The 20,547-nt window shown below is 34.2% G+C and overlaps 1 protein-coding gene across 22 annotated transcripts in view; it reads right to left on the bottom strand.

The window, feature by feature from the left end:
• Window positions 1-20,547, bottom strand: part of ABI2 (abl interactor 2) — a 62,714-nt gene that overhangs the window by 11,172 nt on the left and 30,995 nt on the right. For 4 of the 22 annotated variants that reach the window (XM_054700010.1, XM_054700005.1, XM_054700008.1 and 1 more), the window contains exons 3-8: window positions 18,732-18,908; window positions 17,252-17,269; window positions 11,187-11,284; window positions 8,254-8,400; window positions 7,424-7,548; window positions 3,055-3,213 (exon numbers count right to left, since the gene is read on the bottom strand). In XM_054700010.1, the coding sequence (XP_054555985.1) occupies window positions 3,055-3,213; window positions 7,424-7,548; window positions 8,254-8,400; window positions 11,187-11,284; window positions 17,252-17,269; window positions 18,732-18,908 (724 nt within the window). Of the gene's footprint in view, window positions 1-3,054; window positions 3,214-5,904; window positions 6,088-7,423; window positions 7,549-8,253; window positions 8,401-11,186; window positions 11,285-17,251; window positions 17,270-18,731; window positions 18,909-20,547 lie in introns of all 22 variants that reach the window. The other 18 variants (XM_037523893.2, XM_037523886.2, XM_037523888.2 and 15 more) reach the window with 6 other exon arrangements.

Below are 20,547 nucleotides of genomic sequence, written 5' to 3'. Positions count from 1 at the left end.
AACTTAGAAAAAGAATTAAAAGTACTTAACTTTTTCTAATCCTATTCAGTGAAGGGGTGTCTTGATGGAAAATGAGTATGGTTACGGAACAATAATCAGAAGGGCTAAGAAACTATGAGACCCAAAGGGATTTCAGTTATGCCTTGATCAAAGTGTTCCTTTCATTAACCTGTTTCAGAAATAATTTTATTAGAAAACAATTACTGTTTACCCCTAGGACGTGGCACTAGGCAACAGGTGTTCCATATTTTAATTACTATGTTATAATGCTCTTTCAATCTCAAACCTATTGTAACAGTAGTGCTGATGATTTCCATCTCACAAAAACCCTCCCTGAATTTACATGCGTACTTCTTTGGAAGCACACATCCATGTCAAGCCCCCGATAGTAAAAATCATGCTCATAAAATACCACCTAGGATCATTTTGTTAATCAGGAAGTGAGCTACTTGAGAAGGCACTAATTTTCTCATTTGAAATGTGGAAAAAACAGAGACCATTGTTAAAACTAGTGTCATACAAGATACACAATATTCTAAAACAAATAAAGGTAGGGCCTCCCCTGGAGGCTCAGCGGTTGAACACTGGGCTGAGAGGCTGTCCGCAGCCTCTGCAGTGCCGGTTCATTCCCCGGCCACCAGAGAGGGTCCCTCAAAAAATAAATAAATAAATAAAGCTTTAGAATAATAACAGTTATAAATAAATAAATAAAACAGCTATAAATAAATAAATAAAATAGCTATAAATAAATAAATAAATATAAATAAATAACAGCTTTAGAACACTGATTTGCAAAGTATTAAATTTTGCAAAAAGGATTTTTCAAAGAACAAGATTTTGTTAAAAATTTTTTTGTTGTTTAGAAAAAGCACTCGGATCAATCAACTAACAATGCTATTTCCCCCCTCTTGATATAGTTACCAAGTCCCTGGGGAAAAAGGCAGAACTTAGTAGACAGGACTATAAGAAAAAAACCAAAAAAACAGCCACATACATTATACAGAAGGTTCTATAATCTCTTCACCTTAATTCCATGAATGTGAAAAATACTTTCAGTAAAATTATTCCACAGAGTTGGGTATTCTTCTACCTCAACATATAATATCTTCAAGTATATTAAAACCAGATTTACAAAGAAAGAAGTATGAAATAATGTGCTTCAACAGCATTCAAATAAATTCCACCAACAGGGTTCTCGTTCTCAGAAGACTAAAATTTTGATATGTACATGTACAAAGCACAAAATACTTATGCTTTCTAAATATTACGTGCACTTGGTGCCAAGATGTAAGATTGAAGCATCTCTCTGCTCCATTATGGAAGTTGCTCATTTTGGACCGACACCATTCTTTCAAAACTATGTAAGAATTAGAGGACAAGGAAGGGCTTACAGCCATAAGCAATTAATTTTTAGACTTTCAAAAAGGACAAGGAGAGAGCTTATCTTCAGGAGAACTATGAAACAGGCCATAGCTAATAAACTAAAATTTAAGACTAAAGAATGCCTTCAGGTACAGAATAACATCAATACAGATAGAGGTTTGGAACATGCAATTTAAAAGCATAATGTATGAAAAAGACAGATTTGTCAAAATTTAGTTCAAAATGAATTTAAAAGAATGGTATAGTCAAATATCACTAAATGCGGCCAAAGACAGCAGTTAAATAAATATATTTCAAAACAGGCAGTTGCTAATCAAACAACAGTTTGCAGTAGTTACACTATAGAAGTCATTTAACTTACAAGGAGGACCCAAAACAGTGAAGGCATTTGGATAAAGGAATAGAGGGCCATCCTACATTTAACAAAGTTCCTGAGCACTATTCCCAGGATGTAGCTATATAACAGACTGCCAAGGTCTCAGGCTCTCATGCACTTACAATGTGGGAATCCTCTTCCCCGACAAAAAAGAATATGGAGGTTAAGATATTCTTTTTTTAAACCTGAAGGTAAGCAGGATAGTACAACAGACAGAACATTAAGCTTAGAGTCAGATGACCTACATTCCAAACTAATTTGATGATACCAGTCTGTTTCCTCACCTGGTGAAAATGATCACATGATTATAAGAACAAATTGACATAATAAATATAAAAACATTCTTTTTCATGTGCAAGAAGGATCAAATTTCTCCTGCAAGACTCCCCAGGATACAACAAGGTTTCACCAAAAGGTCCCCTAATATTAGAAGTGATCATACATGGGCTTATTGGACTCGGCAAAAACGCAGAAAAACAGCAAGTTGAAATACCATTATCTACAATAGTCATAAAATCTAGTATTTGCTCTTACACTTGTTGAGTAAGAAGCAAAAATAATGATTATGCACAATATTAAATATGTGCCAGATTTATTTTTCTGCATGCATGATGCAATTGAAGATGACTGCTATGTCTGGATTATTATGTTCAAGTCCTAGTTTTCCCATCACAGGTTTGGTGTAAGAATTGAGTAAGACAGTATAACTGCTTAGCACAAAGTAGCTTCAAAAATGTCATTTCCTATATAAAAAATAAAATAAGGAAAATGTTACAGATAAAGTTTTCTTTTGATGTTATTCAGAAGTAGCAAATTATACCTTTATGTTGCCTTAGCCAACAGATGAACAACAAATATTTCTTTTTAACACCAAAAATCTAAATAAATACATCTTCTCTTTAACTTAAAAAAAAAAGTCATTTCCTTTCCCTTTGTCATTTATGAATGTTGCTCATGTACTCTCAGTTTCATTACTACTGATATAACAAGGATATCTGATTTAATAAGAGGGAAATAAAGTTCACCACAGTATTATTTTAAAAACCAAATCACCATTAGCACATTAAAAAGATTCTGTTAAATTCTACAACGTTGCATGTACGAAAACCATGTACTGGTTTAAAAAAAAAAAACTGGAAGATACACTATTGGCAACTTTGCATTCATGCTTCCACTTATTCAACAGGTAGTAATCATCACCTATCATGTGCCATTCAGTTGTAATTAAATATTTTTTCTCTGTAATGAAGGCTTTTATTTAGATATCTACTGAAGAATGCAAAAGAAAAGCCAACCTGGATTCTGGCTATAAAAAGGTCCTCCATTCATCTGATTCTGAAGGCTTGTTTGTGAGGTTATGGAAGGAGGGCGTCTATAGGGCAACGAGCCCCCTATTGTTGGGGGAGTATGGCGAGAAGCAGGTCTATTCATGCTGTAAAACTGAACAGGATGACCTGGAAAAGGGACAGAACATAGGCTTGGTATTAAAAGAAAATTATCTCAGACAATAAAATATATTAGGTACAATGCCCAAACCTTAAGATTATTTAAAATAACAATAGTTAGCTAACTTTACTGCTATCTGACAATGTAAGGAAATAGTTATTGTTCAGCTGGCATATCCAAGAGCAAAAGCAGGAGATAGATGTGTAATTATTTTTGCAAAAGTAACATCTAAATAGATGACTAATATGCTTTCATTAAGTCAATAACTAGTTTCAAAATCATTATATTTATGGCTCCCTTCCTTTCCCCCCACCCCAAAATCACTAACACTGAAAACTAACAAGATTCAACAAGGATGCCATGTGAGAAAGCAAAAGATAAAATGGTTAATTAACAGTCTTATTCCAAATTAATAAATTTAATGTAACAATTTGTTTAAAGGAAAAGATTCTGTGTGGCAAGAGGGGGAGAAGAGGGGACAAAAGGGGAGCGCAAGAATAAATGGAAGAGGAGGGAGGAAAAGTAAAAGGGAGGAGAGGTGGGAAAAAAAGAAAAAAATCACCTGACAATTTTTTACCTTAACCATGACTGTGAAATGGTTTTACCTGACTACAATTGGTCTTCAGGAACTTCATACATTTCAAACATGGATCCACATAGACTCAAAGATTATTAAAAAACACTCAAGATCTGCTGCACAATTTAATCTTCCTACATATATGACAATATCAAAACCTGAAACTTAATAGTGTATAAAAATCTTGAGTATTGAAACGTAAAGAAACTCAGTCAGGTCTCTGTAAACACGATAAAAATGTAAAACCGTGCTATTATTTAATGGTAAGTTTTTGTCATTTGAATCACCAGATATAAATAAGTTATTGGTAGTTTATTCATCTGCAATAAACTAGCACAAACCTAAGATCATCCAGTTAAAAATATCTGACAGTTAACACCATTATGAATTTTATATTGTGAGATCCAATCTAAGCTCCATGCTACCAGTTCTCAGTGATTCACATTAAGACTATTAATATCATTAATAAGGCAATTACTTTGCCTTGGGTTGAAAATGAAACTACAGTTTAATTACCACTGGTTATTAACCATAAAACCTAAAACTAAAAGCTTCTAGAAGAAAGCAGGACAAAACCTTCATGATCTGGTATAAGGTAGAGTTTGTAAACAGGACACCAAAACAATCCATAAAAGAAAAAATAATAATAAACTGGACTTAAAGAACTGCTGTTTGAAAGACACCATTAAGAGAGCAAAAAGATAAAAATGGATAAAAGATAAAAATGGAAGACAGTATTTGTAAAGTACGTAACTGCTAAAGGACTTATATTCAGAATACAAAAGAACACAATAAGAAAATAGCCGTAGTAAAAGGGGATGTAGGGGGAACTAGGAGTAGAAGGGAAGGATTGACCACAAAGGGGGTATGGATGAAATCTGGGGCTGACATGACTATGCTACATCTTGAATGAGTTATGATTACATCATTTGTATGCATTTGCCAAAACTCACAGAACTATACATTTAAAATTTATGTAATTTATACTTTAAATTCAAAGATGCCATATAAAAGAAATGTTGATATAAATTGCTAATAAGGTATTTTACCTTGCTTTTTGTTTAAAAAAGCACTATAATTAGCCACACATGTAACAAATGTTTTGTTCAGTGCGGTCTATGAGCCAGCACCTATAATTACTAAAGTGTTCTCTCAGGTGGGAGTGATTTACCCTTTTTTTGGTCTAAAGCAAATTTCAAGATGCAGTCTTTACTTTATTGATGCAAGAGTGTAACAAGATTCTTATATCCGATTAGCTAGGCTGGTTTGACAGAGCTATATGTAGAGCAAAGATCAGGCCACGTTTGCATTTACCTGCTCTTGAAAGAATTTCTTAAAGAGTGCTTTTATAGAAGCTATCCCATAAAACACCATCCAAACTCCATTTTAGCCCTAAGTATCCTTTAAACATTTAAACCTCTGGTTATAGCAGCAGAGCTGATATATATTCCATGAATTTACTGGCAGGTAAGGTGATATGTTACCAAACACATATAGTTTTACAATAGGTAAGAATCTGTTTACTAATCTGCATCACAATTAACTTCACAAACACACTTTTTAGCAATTAAGCTTTTCCTTCCCCATCAAAACAAATTTTAGACTGCAATTTTAAAACACTATATCAGTCAAACTTAAGAAAACCTGAAATTCTTTAAAATTCCATTGTCTATGTGTTTCCAATGCTGCTACTATAAGCAACAAATTCTGTTAAAATAGACACTGAAAAGTTCACACTGTTCAAATATTTCCTGTAAAATATACCTTAGAATTAGTCAGATTTTTCATTTTACCAATGACTTAGCCCATAACACACAATAATTCCAATGACAACTTCTCAAACTATACAGAAGGTGGCTCTATACTAAATTCACAAGTCTCTAGTAAATAAAAGTCAAGCAAAAAAAGTATGTGCTACTCAATTAGAAAAACTTACGAGGAATTATACCTTGATTTCCTCAGGAAATTCTATTCATAGGTCACATCCCATCTTCTAGTTAGTAATTACTCAGATTTTTTTTTTTAAATACAAAGCACAAACAAAAAATCATACAGCCAGAGTTCCAAGAACAAAAAAGACAGATGACTGGATGTGCCTGCCAAGGAAGAAGCGAATTCTTACCTGTAGGGGGAGCGGAAGAAACAACAGGGGGAGTAGGAGAAGTGAAGCCATCAGCAAGGGTCTGGGCACCCCCAGCAGCAGCATCTGGGGCAGTGGAGGAAGGGACAGTAGCAGGAACAAGAGGGGCAGGGGCAGATACAGAAGTAGCAGGAAGGGGAGGAGTACCAGCAGAGCCAGCAGGGGCTAAGGGGAAAGAGGAGTAAGATGCAGCATTAATGAGGCAGTTCCATTAGGCAGGTTAGAAAAGGCACTAAAGAACTTAATGTGAGATAGTCAGTGCTCAACACTAAGCAAATAGAAGAGTGTTTAAAAAAAAAGGAATAAGGCTATGTTAAAGGATTATTAGGTTTAGAGCAAGTTATTCAAGATGCTCAGAGTAACGTATGTATTTTTAAATTCATAAAAGACAAGCATTCCTTATTACCTGAGAGCTGCTACTCTAGAAGAAAATTATTCCTTTTACATTGTTATTTTTAGCATAACATTCTGTAAATAGTATATCAAACTAAACATAATACACTAAAAAAAGAACACTATTCTTGTTGAATTACACAAATCAGAAAACAAACATCCCACACATAAAGAGCAGGTAAAAAAGAATCTAGAAAAACAAATCTCTCTTTCTCATGACTTTAAAAAAGGGTATCATCGATGGTGGAGGATTATGGCACATTGGTGGTGGGTGTGGCGTGGTAACATACACCCGAGGAGGATGAACTATACCCCCAAATCCTATCAAGAGTCGTAAAAAATAATTGTTTTAAGTTGTCTTGAACTTTCTATTATAAGTAAACTAAATATGAATTTTCTATCCTTACATGTTATTAAGTATGTTATAAGTATGTTATTAAATATCCCTACATGTTATTAAGTATTAAGAAAATGAAGAAAGAAGAAATAATTCTCCAGAAATGTAAGTGATAATGGGGCTGACCACATGAAAAATATGATTTTCTTTTACTCCAGTTTAATGACTGAGGAAACTCCCTTCAATTTTTTTAAACCTTCTTTTAAAAGTAAATCAGGAATACCTGTGTATCTCAGATTAAATAAGCACATTTTTCTGTTTCAGAGAAAAGAGGCTAGCATTTCAAAGAGTGTTAAACTTCAACAGTCAACTAAATTTAACTGTCAAAATTACTTTTACATCTGCCCCATCCTTTCTTACCGTCATGGTTCTCATCCCAAGTCCCCACTGTGTCCAAAGGTATGTGTGCACCCTTAGTAAGTAACACTAACCAGAATTAAACATTAAACTCATTACCAAGATGGTCCCTGAGACCTCACTCAACACACCAAATGAGCCACAGGACCAAAGATGTAAAATCTAGTAACTGAGCATAAACTTATATGGTACTTAATAAAAAATAATAAATGCATAAAGATTTCTTAACAGAGTCCTAGAGGCAAAAATAAATAAATAAAAACAAACCCAAAAACCCATTCTGATTTCAGTCCACTGTGATTAAACTGAATTCGAATTCAGGAAGGACGAGTGACGATGAAGCATATGCTTTACCTGGAAAGACACTGGGAGGAGAGGGGGTCGGGACAGCAATGGGAACTCCCACACTCCCACTTCCACTGTTCTCCCGGCTGCTGCTCCGACTGCTTGGGTGGCTTCCTCCACTACTCCCACTGCTGCTAAAGAAATAAGGGTCACCACAACATGAGTTTTTATATGTTGTAAGATATCGCCAGCATGTCCCCAAATTTTCTGAAAAGAATACAGCTACAATACAGGAATTCAAAAGCCTTCCAAGTCAAATGTAAATTTTTACCACAGGAAAGAGTTCAAGAACCACCTTTTAATTAAGTATATATTAAGAAAAAAATTAAGAAAGAAGAAACAATTCTCCAGAAATGTAAGTGATAAGTAATGGGGCTGAACACCTAAAAAATATTTTCTTTTACTCCAGTTTAATGCCTGTCTGAAGAAACTTTATTATACAGATAGTTTTCCTAAACAAATTATTTGATTTTATTTGCAATGGTATCGATCCCATATGCACAACTTATTGTATATAGTTTTTCATCTGTAAAGTTCCACCAAAAAAACAACATGAAAATTCCCACATTTCACCCATAATTTTTTCAGGTCAACTATAATTATTAATCTTATAGAGATAGTTGGATGTTGTAATGTTTGTTTGGTGTTTTTTTTCCAACTCCCTAACAGTTCAAAGTTGCATCAGAACATGAGGAGAAAGAGGTGGAATCAGATGAGGTTTGGGGGAGCAGAGTGAGGAAAAGAACTTAGTGCTTGAAAAATGAGAGATTTAATGAAAGTTATCTAAACAAGTTATGGTACTATGACCATCACACTTTGTGCTGAGGTAGAGAAAATACCTGTAAGTTCGATTTCTTTGATTCACAGAAGCTGTCCTCACAGGGCTCTGCTGCGAGGGAGCCATATTACGGGTTGGGCTAGGTACGTAATCATTTGGTACCACTGGAGGACGCACTGGCTCCAGTGTGCGATAGGGGGAGTGCCGCCTACAAAAAGAAGAGCGTATGTATTGTGTGATTAGCAAGTTTCGGCACAAAAAAATTCAAAGAGTTGCCAGTAGTGAGATACAATTTGTACTGAGATAGGAAATGTGTTTTAACATAACCCAGCTATTTCCATTTTTCCTTAAGTATCACTTTTCCATCATTAGAATTTTGATGAGTATTGTCATATTTTTGGGTCTCCAACCTCATTTCCCCATACTAATGCAATTTTGTTCATTCATTATGAGAGAGATTAAGATTCAAAGATTCTCCCACCAAGGAAGGCAATGTTTTCCAGACCTTTTTATCCTTTATGAGTTCAAATTATTTCAGTACCATGTCAAAGTCTTCCAACTGCACTGCATGAATGCACTAATATCTTCCTCACCCCTCTCTCCTAACCAACAATATTCAAAAACAGGGTCAATAAATTTAGAATTTGGTTCCACAACTCCCACACTAATGATGAATAGCAGCTGTGACAATTCATTTCCTTTTTACACAGTGAATACATAGAAATTAAACTATCCATACACAGAAATACACAATTTGTACTCTCCTACCAGTCTCACCTCACTTCTTTCTTCAACTTCACCTTGCTCTTTATTGCCTCTTACCCCTGCTCAGAGTTTAAGATTTAAAAGGGAGAGGGGGAAAAAAAACACCTACGTTTTTCTACTTTATTTACTTTGAATTACAAAGTGCAAAACAGGATTTTATTAACATAGTTCCTTCTTTTTCTCACAATTTCCTGCTAAAGGTAGAGAATGAGAAGAATAAAAAAATATAGGAATAGAATGCACACTGGAGTATTAGTGATTATTAAATTAGTTCTCATCTCTAAGTTTCAAAATTCTTTAGGACAATGATAAAAACTCAACTGACATGAAACTGACATTTTGTAGATGAGATTCTGGTTTTCAGAAGAATAAAAATTAGGATTCTCAAGAGCTTTCTTTTCCCAAAATGATATTGCTCATTTATTTCTCAATAAGTCAGTTTTCAAAAAGTTCCCAAGAATCCTTTAAATATTACTCTCCTGGGCTAATAAATTATGGTCCATTGATACTGGATAAGATAACTTTGCACCAATCCTATCATTGTACTACACTCAAAATGCCCTTGCTTAAATACACACATACTTTAACAACTAAAATAAATAAAGGGCTCTAGATATTAGGTCAGAAGAAGAAAAATGAAGGTTATGACCTTGGATTTAAAGTACTAACCAGGATGTTAAGCATCTCTGAAATTAAGATGTAAATATGAAAAAAAAAAATCGGAAAACAAATTTCCAGATAGTTGACTTCCAAACAAAAGTGTTCTGCTTTAACCAAGAAAAAACCCTTTGATGTTTGAGCTCTCTACAGCGCAGGCAATGATAAAAACAAGGTAAAACTCAAGGTCTAGAGGAACAAAATATTTGAGACTAAGCAAAGGTTGCAAAACAGTGTGACAACTGTGCGACCATCGACCAGCCTGTAGCACTCAGCAACTAAGAGTCCTGCAGAATGCTTGCTAAAACACAAGGAAAAACGACTACTACTATATGAGTAAATCTTCAAAACTTGAAAGCAGAAAAGTTTATTTTCCTAGTGACCACAGTAGATTATCTTGCTAACATTCTTGACTCAAAAATTAACAAAATTCATTAGGAACCAAGCATGGTAGAAATGTAGATAGACCACAGAAAAATCAAACAAATACTTTATCTTGATCTCTCGTACTCATGCACAATTATACCCAACAATGTCATCCACATTCTACCTTGAAGTTTAAATCATAGTCATCTAGATTCTTTCCTCTCAAATGTAAACTGAATAAAACCATCCTATTCCCCACTGGAATAATTTTCTTTCTTTTACTTATAACTGTGTTAACTATAATTCCTCTGAAAACATTATTAACTTTTATCTCAACTCATCTTGGTCCTGTCCTGATCCAAGGTGCTTGATTAGGTTAATTTTTGGGGTTTTATGTGTTGTTTTTTGGTGAGGGGGCCAAAAACAATATTGTAAATTAAGTACTTTTAAGTGTATATTATAAAGCCAATGGTTGTGTCAAAGTATTTTGTCTTTGTCTTACACTTTTTTAAAAAATCCAATTCATGGTATAGTGACTCTAAAAGTTAGAAGATGACAGATATTACCCCCTTTTACAGATGAAAAAACTGAACTGCTAAAAGGTTGACTATGTAAGACCATAGAGCAGGAGCAGAGATGGATCACAATTTTTGTCGTCTGGCTTCTGGGCTATATTACGCCTACCTAGTCACAAATCTAAATCATGATAAACCAAATTTTTAAACCATAAAGCCACAAAAGAAAAAAGTCAAGTTTTTGTATTAATTGATGCTGACAACAGTTAAATCCAAAGCCTAATTCTGTAAGATCAAATTAAAGCTCCAAATTCTCAAAATGACACAAGATACACAGAATTTGATAATCCATACAGCATCTTTCAGACTAACAGTCTGTACAGAATAGTCAGCTGTAATGTCAAAGACCCTAAATTTTTTCTGAAAATAGGAATTAGATTATCATTTATAATAAACCAAGGACTTCGGCTAAGAACTTTACCTCTTTAAAATTCATTAGAAAAAATTAATTCTAAACAAAATCTTTTGGAAGTATAAAGCTGTTTTCCAGGAAAAGGGAAAATTATATACTAAAAAAGATAACCCTAAGAACGTTCAATTTCAAATATTGAAAAACAATATATATGTAGATTTAGTTTTCACACAACACTTTATGAAATGGTTTTCAATTATTACTTAGATACATACTCACCCAAGTGTCCCTTTCCCTGACATAGGGGGACTGGGGGGTTTCTGAGTTGGCGGTGTTGTACGAGGCAGCCCACCCATCTTCATATTCTGGGTACTCACCTAAAAAATGTTGTACATAGTGAAACCAAGTAGTACTTTTGGGAAATAATGTTATGCCACTTAACAAAGATGGGGAAGGTTTAAACAGGAAAAAAAATTAGAGGCCATGCATTTCATATGCAATTTCTACTCTACTATTATTCCATAGTTGTACTCAAAGGACTCTTCCTAACATGAGATTTTCAAGTGAATATAAACTTTTATGCAAAGACTCATTTGCCATTAGGCCATCACACCAACAGATCACTGGTTAGATTATTCAATATAATTTCACTCAATTAAAATTAAGTAGGATAACTATAAAAATTTTAGATTTAATAAAAAGTAAATCAGAAATAATGCCTTTAAAGCAATTTTTTGCCAAGTATATCATAAAAAACAAAATTCATGTTTCCCAAATAAAAGTTTTGATGCACTACAACTAGAAAATATAAATTAAGTTGTAAAATAAACAGAAAATTTACGTTTTTTTAAACTAATTGTGGATCAGCTTTATAATTCAAATTTCGTAATGTTCCCTTTCCAAGGAATCACCTACCTGAAAACTGCCAGAAGATAAGCATACTCCTAGACATCTGAGTCAAGAAGTTAGGGGTGAGGTAATCCATTCAACTGTGAGTAGTACATAGTAGTATAGAATGCCACAGTTTCAGTGGGAATGAGACCCACTCAGGCCCAAAATGAAGATTAATTCAGGCATTGGAAAGATACAACATAATTCTAAATCAGAAGTCCATGACTACTCACTACTCTATCCCCAACCAAAAATGTAAGTGTAGGAAAGTTGGGTTATCTGGAAACAAGGATGTCACAAAAGAAGCATGTTAGCACTTATATAAAAAGTTCTACAAATCTGATTATCTTAAGGAGCTAAGAGAAGTCATTCACAAGTAGTTTAAATGCAATCTCAAATTATTTGAGATTACCAATGGGTTAAGCTTAATTAATGATCACCCTATAGGTTCACACTTGACCCTATTTTAAGTCCCTATTATTTTGGATTGCCAGACACTTAAAAAAGGATCTTAACTTTTAAAAATAAGAATGTCTACTAAATTATACTTGCAAAATGAAACTGAGACACTACTCCCAACTGAAATCAAAATACATTTAGTTTCAAAATATCAACTTTAAGAAAAACAAATCATATTTGTATACAGAGTACTGAGGCTGTCAGAATGGAATCTGGCTTAAATGGAATCTTTAAATCCTAATATATTTTTTGTTATCAGAACAGGCAATAAATAATGTCAAGAAACAAACTCTTCAAATGAATTGTCCAGTGAACAAGTTGTGTGTGATGTTAAAACAATCTTTAATGACAAATTAAGATTTAAAACAATCTTTGAAATATCAGTATTTTTAAAATGAAGCATTTATCTGTAATACTTTTGTTTTTAACCAATAAATAAAAAACAAAGTGGTTATCATATTAGAATAAAGATTAACTTATCCTCACTCTAACCCTCATTAATAAGCAGAGGGTATACTAATGTCTTGAAAATGACAGTTTTTTAGAAAGTCAATTCACATTTGCAGAAAATTTTAGGAATATGACAAATAACAACTTCTAAAATTGTAAATGTTAATTCATGATACCAAAATACTTTTTAAAGTAATCCAAGTCCTTTAAGCTCAACCTTAAATTTAAAAAACATAAAACCCAAAGTTACTTTAAGTGATCAGGGAGAAGTAGGTGAACCAAACACTTAACTATCAATTTGCTAAAAACCGGAAGGAGAAGGAACAAGGATAGAAAAAGAGTATAAGAAAATTTTATTCTATACATGGAATAGCTAAAATACTTGAAAACAGCTTTCCAATTTGAGTTAAGGTTATGGCATGTAAGGTAGTTTTTTTTTAATTGCAGTATCTTCTAAGTCTTTCAATCTATCCAAAAAGTAATATAATCTGAAAATCAAAATCTAGTAGACATTTCTGTAAATAAAACAATTTAAGACTACAGAATCATCAGATGATTTTGTTTGGTTAAAGGGGTGTAGATGAGTAACTAAAGTCATTTAAAAAAAAACAGAGTCGGGCCTCTCCCCGGTGGCACAGCGGTTGAGCGCTGGGTTGCGAGGCTGCCGGCAGCCTCTGCAGTGCCGGTTCGATCCCCGGCTGCTCCCAGGCCACCAGAGGAGGGTCTCACATGGCCCCCTCCTACCCACTGCTCCCCTCAGCAGTGTACTTCAGTACTTCTGCCTGCTCTGCTCCCCGCTCTGGCTCTGGTGAATTCTCTCACCCTCCTGCGCTTCTGACTGTACCCAGTGCTTGTATAAATAAATAAATAAAAATAAATCTTTAAAAAAAAAGTCCCTGGGCCTCCCCTGGTGGCGCAGGCGGTTGAGTGCCGCGCTGTGAAGCTGCCTGCAGCCTCTGCAGCACTGGTTCAATCCCGGCCAGCCAGCAAGGGTCTCACATGGCGCGGCAGTCCTCTCCTGTCTCGCCCGCTGCTCCCCTCAGCAGTGTATTTCATCAGTCTGCATGTTCTGTTCCCCGCTTTGTCTCTGGTGAATCCTCTTACTCTCCCGCGAATCTGGCCTGTACTCCGGTTCTTGTATAAATAAATAATAAATATTTAAAAAAAAAAAAAAAACAGACTCCCTATAAATGTCCACATAATCTATATTTTAATACTTTACTGATAGTGTATTACCATGATATTAAGCTAGAGTTTTTCAGTATTTCTTCAAAGTAGATTTTTTTTGTAAAAAACGCAAAACTTTTGAGTGTTATATTCCTATTAGTTTTAAAATAAACCCTAAACCTTCCTCATTAATCACTTAGAATCTGCTTACATAAAGTTCAACTAAAATATTACATTAATAGCTCAGAAGCCTGTACTATTGTTGATTTGAATATTTACTTGAGCGGTACTTAACTTTAGCTTCATTAGTGACAACTTTACTCCTTTATGGAAAAATCCACTTTAAAATACATGAGTAACAGGTTCTTAAACCTCCCCAGTTCAAGGTACAGACCACTTTTATAAAGCCTGAGTCATGTACATAAACACTTCCAATATGACATTCTATATATTAGCTCTTGATACCTCTTTTTGTAATAGTATCACCGCATTTTTTTTAAAGATTTATTTATTTATACATACATACATACATACATACATACATACATACATACATACATACAAGCATTGGGTACAGTCAGAAGCCTGGGAGGGTAAGAGAATTCACCAGAGCCAGAGCGGGGAAAGAGCAGACAGACTAATGAAATACACTGCGGAGGGGAGCAGCAGGCATGGCTGGAGAGGTCTGTGTGCCATGTGGGACCCTAGCTGGGGATTGAACCGGCGCTGCAGAGGCTACGGGCAGCTTCGCAGCCCAGAGCTCAACCGCTGTGCCACCAGGGGAGGCCCTCACCGCATTGTTTTCAAAGGTCTTATGAATTAAACTTTATAACTTCTTGTCAGTTGAATAAAAAAATTTCAGATGAAAAACAACCCACTGACCACCATCAGGACATGCTATATAAAATGTTTTAAAAATTCAACTTTTAAGCATTAAGTTTGACTCTCTTCCAAGTTAAAACACATTTGCCTGGTCCTGAAAGAGGATCTGTGGTTGGAGTCCATATGAGAGGCACCAAAAGTTAATGAGAGTAAAGAGAGAGTTCAAGTAGAGCCGATGAATCAAAAGGATCAGTTTTTCAGAAAATCCTATCAAAGCTCAAGAAACTCTAAGGCATTTGCTACCACTCATAGATCTTCAAGCTCAACTGGAAAACCATTAAACTATTATTTGCAGTCCCTTCCAACCTCTACATTTTTTTTCTTTAATTCTCTATTCTACCTTAATATGTTGAATTTATTCCATTAATCATCCTTCCAAAAACCACAATCTTTTTTCACCAGAATAAAAAAAAAAAATTATTTACCATATACTGAGTTTTTCACTCTATTTTCATTCTCCAAAATTATTAACTTTTTCCACAAGTTTATAGAGAAGACAAAGATATGGGAAGAAAGGAAAAACAGGGGTCTAGCTGGTGGTGGAGGGGTTAAAGACAGTGCTATCAAGTTATAGCCAGGCACTGCAGTACAAGTTCAATTCCCTGGTCGGCCAGGGAGATGACCCACATGGCACAGCAGACCTCTCCTGTCTTGCTGGCTGGTCCTCTCAGCAGTGTATTTCAGTAGATCTGCCTGTTCTGCTCCCAATTCTGTCTCTGGTGAATCTTCTCACCCCCCACACCTCTGGCCTATACCCCAGTTTTTACATGTAAAAATAAGTAAAATCTTAAAAAAAAAAAGAAAAAGAAAAAGAAAAAGAAAAAGAAAAAGAAAAAGGGAAAACAACACTGGTACCGTCTAGCTTCCAGGAGAACTAGAACAGAGTAGGAAAAGGATACTCAGTTCAGTACTCTTCTCACCCTGTCAACTCCACCCAGCTGTAACAGCAGCACCTACACAGAGCCACAGTACTCAGGAGTGAAGCTTTTTGGTGCAGGGCAAAGATGTTAAGGAGTCTTATACAAGTATGATCTTTCCTTGTTAAATCTTTCCTTGTTAAATCCCTCATTTTAGCCTCGCTCTCACACAGCACTGATCCTGAACCTAAGAAGGTAAAGAAGGAATCATAGGATTTGTAGAACAAACATGAGATTGCTTAGACTAGTCTTAAGTTTTAAAGGAAAAGAACTGATACATTTCTACATTTTCCTTCAGTTGATCTTTCTGTGCACTTCTATCACTCTGAGATTAACATATCACTAGTCAAAATTTGAATACAAACTATACGGGAAAAGACGCAAGGACGCCGCCTACGCTGATTTTGGACTATATCTGCCTACTTTATGCAAAAGGAATCTCCTCACACGTCTACCTGCCTCATTCACCAAGACTGGGATCTGTTAGTCATCTTTCTCTCTACCATAATCTGTTGAAATTTCTGAGACCATGATTAGTAGGTGCTTAATGATTCAGATCTCAGTCATCTCGTTATCACTTTCTACACAAAAGACATGACAAACAACAGAGTATTAGACAGACAAAATATTTGTCTGAAAAGAAATAATAAAATTCAGCTAAGGAAAAAAGAACAAAAATGAAATGCATGCCAGGTTGGTAAAAATGATAAAAATAACATTCTATTTCATGGGCTCTTTAATAACCTTAAACATCATTTAACATTAATCCTATAAAATACTAAAATGTTTCTGCAACAAGTAACAAAAGTAGTAGCTAATTCTTTAATTTTTTAAATTTAAATTATTTAAGTTAATATTGGTTTATAGCATGTATATACTATTATCACTAATTCTTGTATTTTGTTAAACAGTGTCAAGAGCTTTTGACATTTTGCATGTTAAGTACTGCTCAGCTTGAAAAACTCTTAAAGTGAGATTATGCTGAGTATATATTTTATACAGTAACATAAAAAAACTAATTTTGGTTTCTTTCGCAAAATATATGATACTGCAACTTAAAAAAAACATTGAATATTTTTTGTTTCTCAATTATTTTATACTGACTAAGAGCCAAGCAATAAAGACATAATGGCAACAAGGTGTTAATAAAGCACACCATTTATAGAATAAAAATGCTATTACACAGGGGGAGGGTTAAATTAAGCACAATAGTTGGCCCTCCAAACCACAACAGAATTTCTATATTTACAAAAATCCAGCTAATTTTATTTCATAATGACATCTTATAATAGATAACTTATATATCAGTTTCACAAAATATAGTAACATTGCAAAATAAGCATTTATCCAACAAAGTGCCTAAAGTATGATAGGCACTGTTTTAGGCACACAGTATACAGCAGTGAACAAACAAAAATAACTGCCCTAATGGAACATGAAGACACACCACAAAATTGCATGATGAAAATAAAAGGAATTTTTTTTTTTTTAAATACCAAGTGCCAAATAACTTCACTCCCCATATGTAATATTCTACATAAGAACAAAGAATGGAAATCCAGCCCTGGAATCTCTTACCTTAAATCTAAGCAACCACTTAATGCATTAATGGAGCAAATAAAAGAGGTAAGGAAAAAAGCATTGAAAGGTTAGTTGGAACTTCAGGATGTGAAGAGAAAGGAAAAAAAAAAAAAAAAAGAAAAAACAAGTTAAGCTTTAGCATTAAAAAATAATGTTTCAGTAGATCATAGAAAGAGTGGTTAAAGCAGAATGTGTCATGAACAGGAGTTTCATTCTGATGAAATTATATAACAAGGTTTTATTCAAAAACTTAATTTTATTAGATTTGTTCAAATTGATGATCACCTAAACACTTAAACCCAAATAAAGAAAGGAACTACATAGTCCCAAAAGTGTAACATTAAGTTGAGGAGCAAAAAAAAATCACTTTTCTACTATGTAAGAGGGTAAACACAAATAGGATGTTTCATATACTAAGTGCCTTTTTTTTTGTTATGGCAATATTAAATTTCTTATTAGCAGTTGTTATCCTTGAATGAATGTAGATTTTCCCAAGAATAAAACTGAGTTATTAAATTATTCATACAATTACACAGTTCATTTTAACATATTCTAATTAGTAATTTAAATGCATGTAAATATCAATTATACAATTAAACATGATACTCCAGAAATAACACTTATATAAAAACCGAGGAAGAAAAAGTTTTTTTAATTTATACTATTCTTTTTCTTTTACCTAGATCTACATTAAATTTAGATTTAATGGATTTCTAGTCATACTAGTGTAAGGTATTTTTTTAATTTGCTTATATTACACATCATTCAACTACATGAAGTGTACAGTTTCACTTACAGGCATATATTTACTCAAAGTCACATTTGATTAATCACTGTCTTTCAAATCATTGATGGGATGCAAATTTTAAATAGTTTAATATTTAGCTGAAGCTCGCAAGTGTCTGAAGTACAAAAACCAATTTAAAATAAATGTATATGCTCCTCAGTTTTGATTATGGTGTTTTAATATACAGCAGGCACTAAAAAACATTTTAAAATATAGCCAAAATATCTAACAGCCTATATTCAAAAGCAGTGGAAACATCAACTCACTTATTTCTTTCATCTACACTATTTCCACCCAAAATGTTAAGATAAAATTTTAGAAAAATTCAAAGTACATGATTGTTTATATAAATTCTTTCTGAAAACTAATGCCAAAACTGCTGAAAAAATGTTGAGATAATGGTAATACTTAAATAACAATTTTTTATTAAGTCATATTAAATTATTAAAAGACTAGAAAGATTATACCACTTTTATTTACCAAATCTATGTGAACTACTATGATAACTGATTAAGTAAATGCAATTCAAAGATGAATGTTTTAAACTTGAGAACATAGCACCAAGATGCTGCAGGAAGAATAAAATCATTACAGTAGTAAGGGATTATCAAAACCACAACTAGGAAAGATAAAAGTTTATTTTCTAAAGAATGCTATTGCTTTCAAAAGCTTGACAGAAGTTGTCCTTACCTTTACTCCATGTCCAATATCATCTAAAATTGTATAGTCAATAGGTTTTCTAATATAACGAACTGGTCGTTCAAGGTTAGCTGGAGCAATAATCTTATGTGTCCTTGAAGTGTTTTTATTAGTAGTCAAAATACCAATTTCTCTTCTTGCAACTTTCTCTTTATGAATATCAACAGTCTGCAAAATAGAAATACAACACCAAAATGTACAGTTCTAATATCCAGAAAAATTCAAATACAGATGTTCAAAAGACTTAAAATCATAATTCACATTCTTAAGCACAATTGCTAAATTTTCTCTATTTCTGGACCAAAGCTGACCTCCATTTTTAGTCTAAAGTAAGGTTTGGCCACCATTTAACATTATGCTTTTTGGAGATTCCTCAGCCTGCTAAAAATAGAGCTACCATACGACCCGGCAATTCCACTTCTAGGGATCTACCCAAAGGACACAAAAACATTCATTCAAAAGAACACCTGTAGGGCCTCCCCGGTGGCGCAGCGGTTGAGCGCTGGGTTGCGAAGCTGCCCGCGGCCTCTGCGGCGCCGGTTCGATCCTCGGCTGCTCCCCGGCCACCGGAGGAGGGTCCCACATGGCGTGCAGACCTCTCCTGCCGCCCGCTGCTCCCCTCAGCAGTGTACTTCGGTCCTTCTGCCTGCTCTGCTCCCCGCTCTGGCTCTGGTGAATTCTCTCACCCTCCCGCGCTTCTGACTGTACCCAGTGCATGTATAAACAAAACAAACAAACAAACCAGCAAAACAAATAAATAAAGCATGCCTCTATTAAAAAAAAAAAAAAAAAAAAGAACACCTGTACACCTATGTTTATTGCAGCACTATTCACAATAGGTAAAACCTGGAAACAACCCAAATGCCCAAAAATAGATGACTGGATCAAGAAGAAGTGGCATATATACACAATGGAATATTATTCAGCAATCAAAAAAGATAAACTCATGCCATTCGCAGCAACGTGGATGAACTAGAAGGAATTATGCTCAGTGAAATAAGCCAGAAGGAAAAAGAAAACTATTGGATGGTTTCACTTATAGCAGGAATATATAGACATCTGTGTTAAAAAAAAAAAAAAGTAACAGTACAAAACAAAACAAAGCAAAAATGGACAATTATAAATCAGAGACATCCGACAGGGGAGGAAGAGGGAGAAAGAACAGAGGGAGGGAAGGCAGGAGCACAGGGCACTGAGGTGATGGTGCACGGGTGCATTGGTGAAGGAAACTATGGGGACTACACCTGAGGGGGTGGAGGAAGCAAATAATGTTCAAAAATGAACAATGATGTAAAAAATTAATATAAAAAAATTAAAAATGGAGACAACTACAGTGTTAAAAAAAGTCTTTTTACAGAAAAACTTAAGTTTGCTAAAACTGCTACATTTTATCATGACACAATGCTCATAAACTATTTCATTATTTCATTTAGTAAAAAAATGCTCATATAGGATATAATTTAATACAGAATGATATGATTTCACTCAGTCTTCTAACATGTTAATTTTAGAGGAGGAATTTCTCCATAAACACAAGTTATACACTAAAACATCATTTTCAAACCACTGTAGCAATTGCTTCAGCACCAATTATTTTAAATGAATTATAGAAACATCATACTATATGTACACACAGTTATTATTTCTTGAAACATTTGTCATGTTTAAAAATATACACATGAATTGTATACCAGGTGCAAAGTAAAAAAAGCTTTTTACTAAGGTTTGTAGTCAAAAAACTTTGAAAAATACTGAAATCGTTCATTCACCTCTTACCACCATTCTTGGCTCAAACAGCAATTAATAG

The sequence above is a fragment of the Talpa occidentalis genome, unplaced genomic scaffold (assembly GCF_014898055.3).
Source record: "Talpa occidentalis isolate TD23 unplaced genomic scaffold, MPIMG_talOcc4v2.1 talOcc4.3, whole genome shotgun sequence".
In the NCBI taxonomy this organism is placed as follows: Eukaryota; Metazoa; Chordata; class Mammalia; order Eulipotyphla; family Talpidae; genus Talpa; species Talpa occidentalis.
This window is presented reverse-complemented; position numbering and strand designations above follow the sequence as displayed.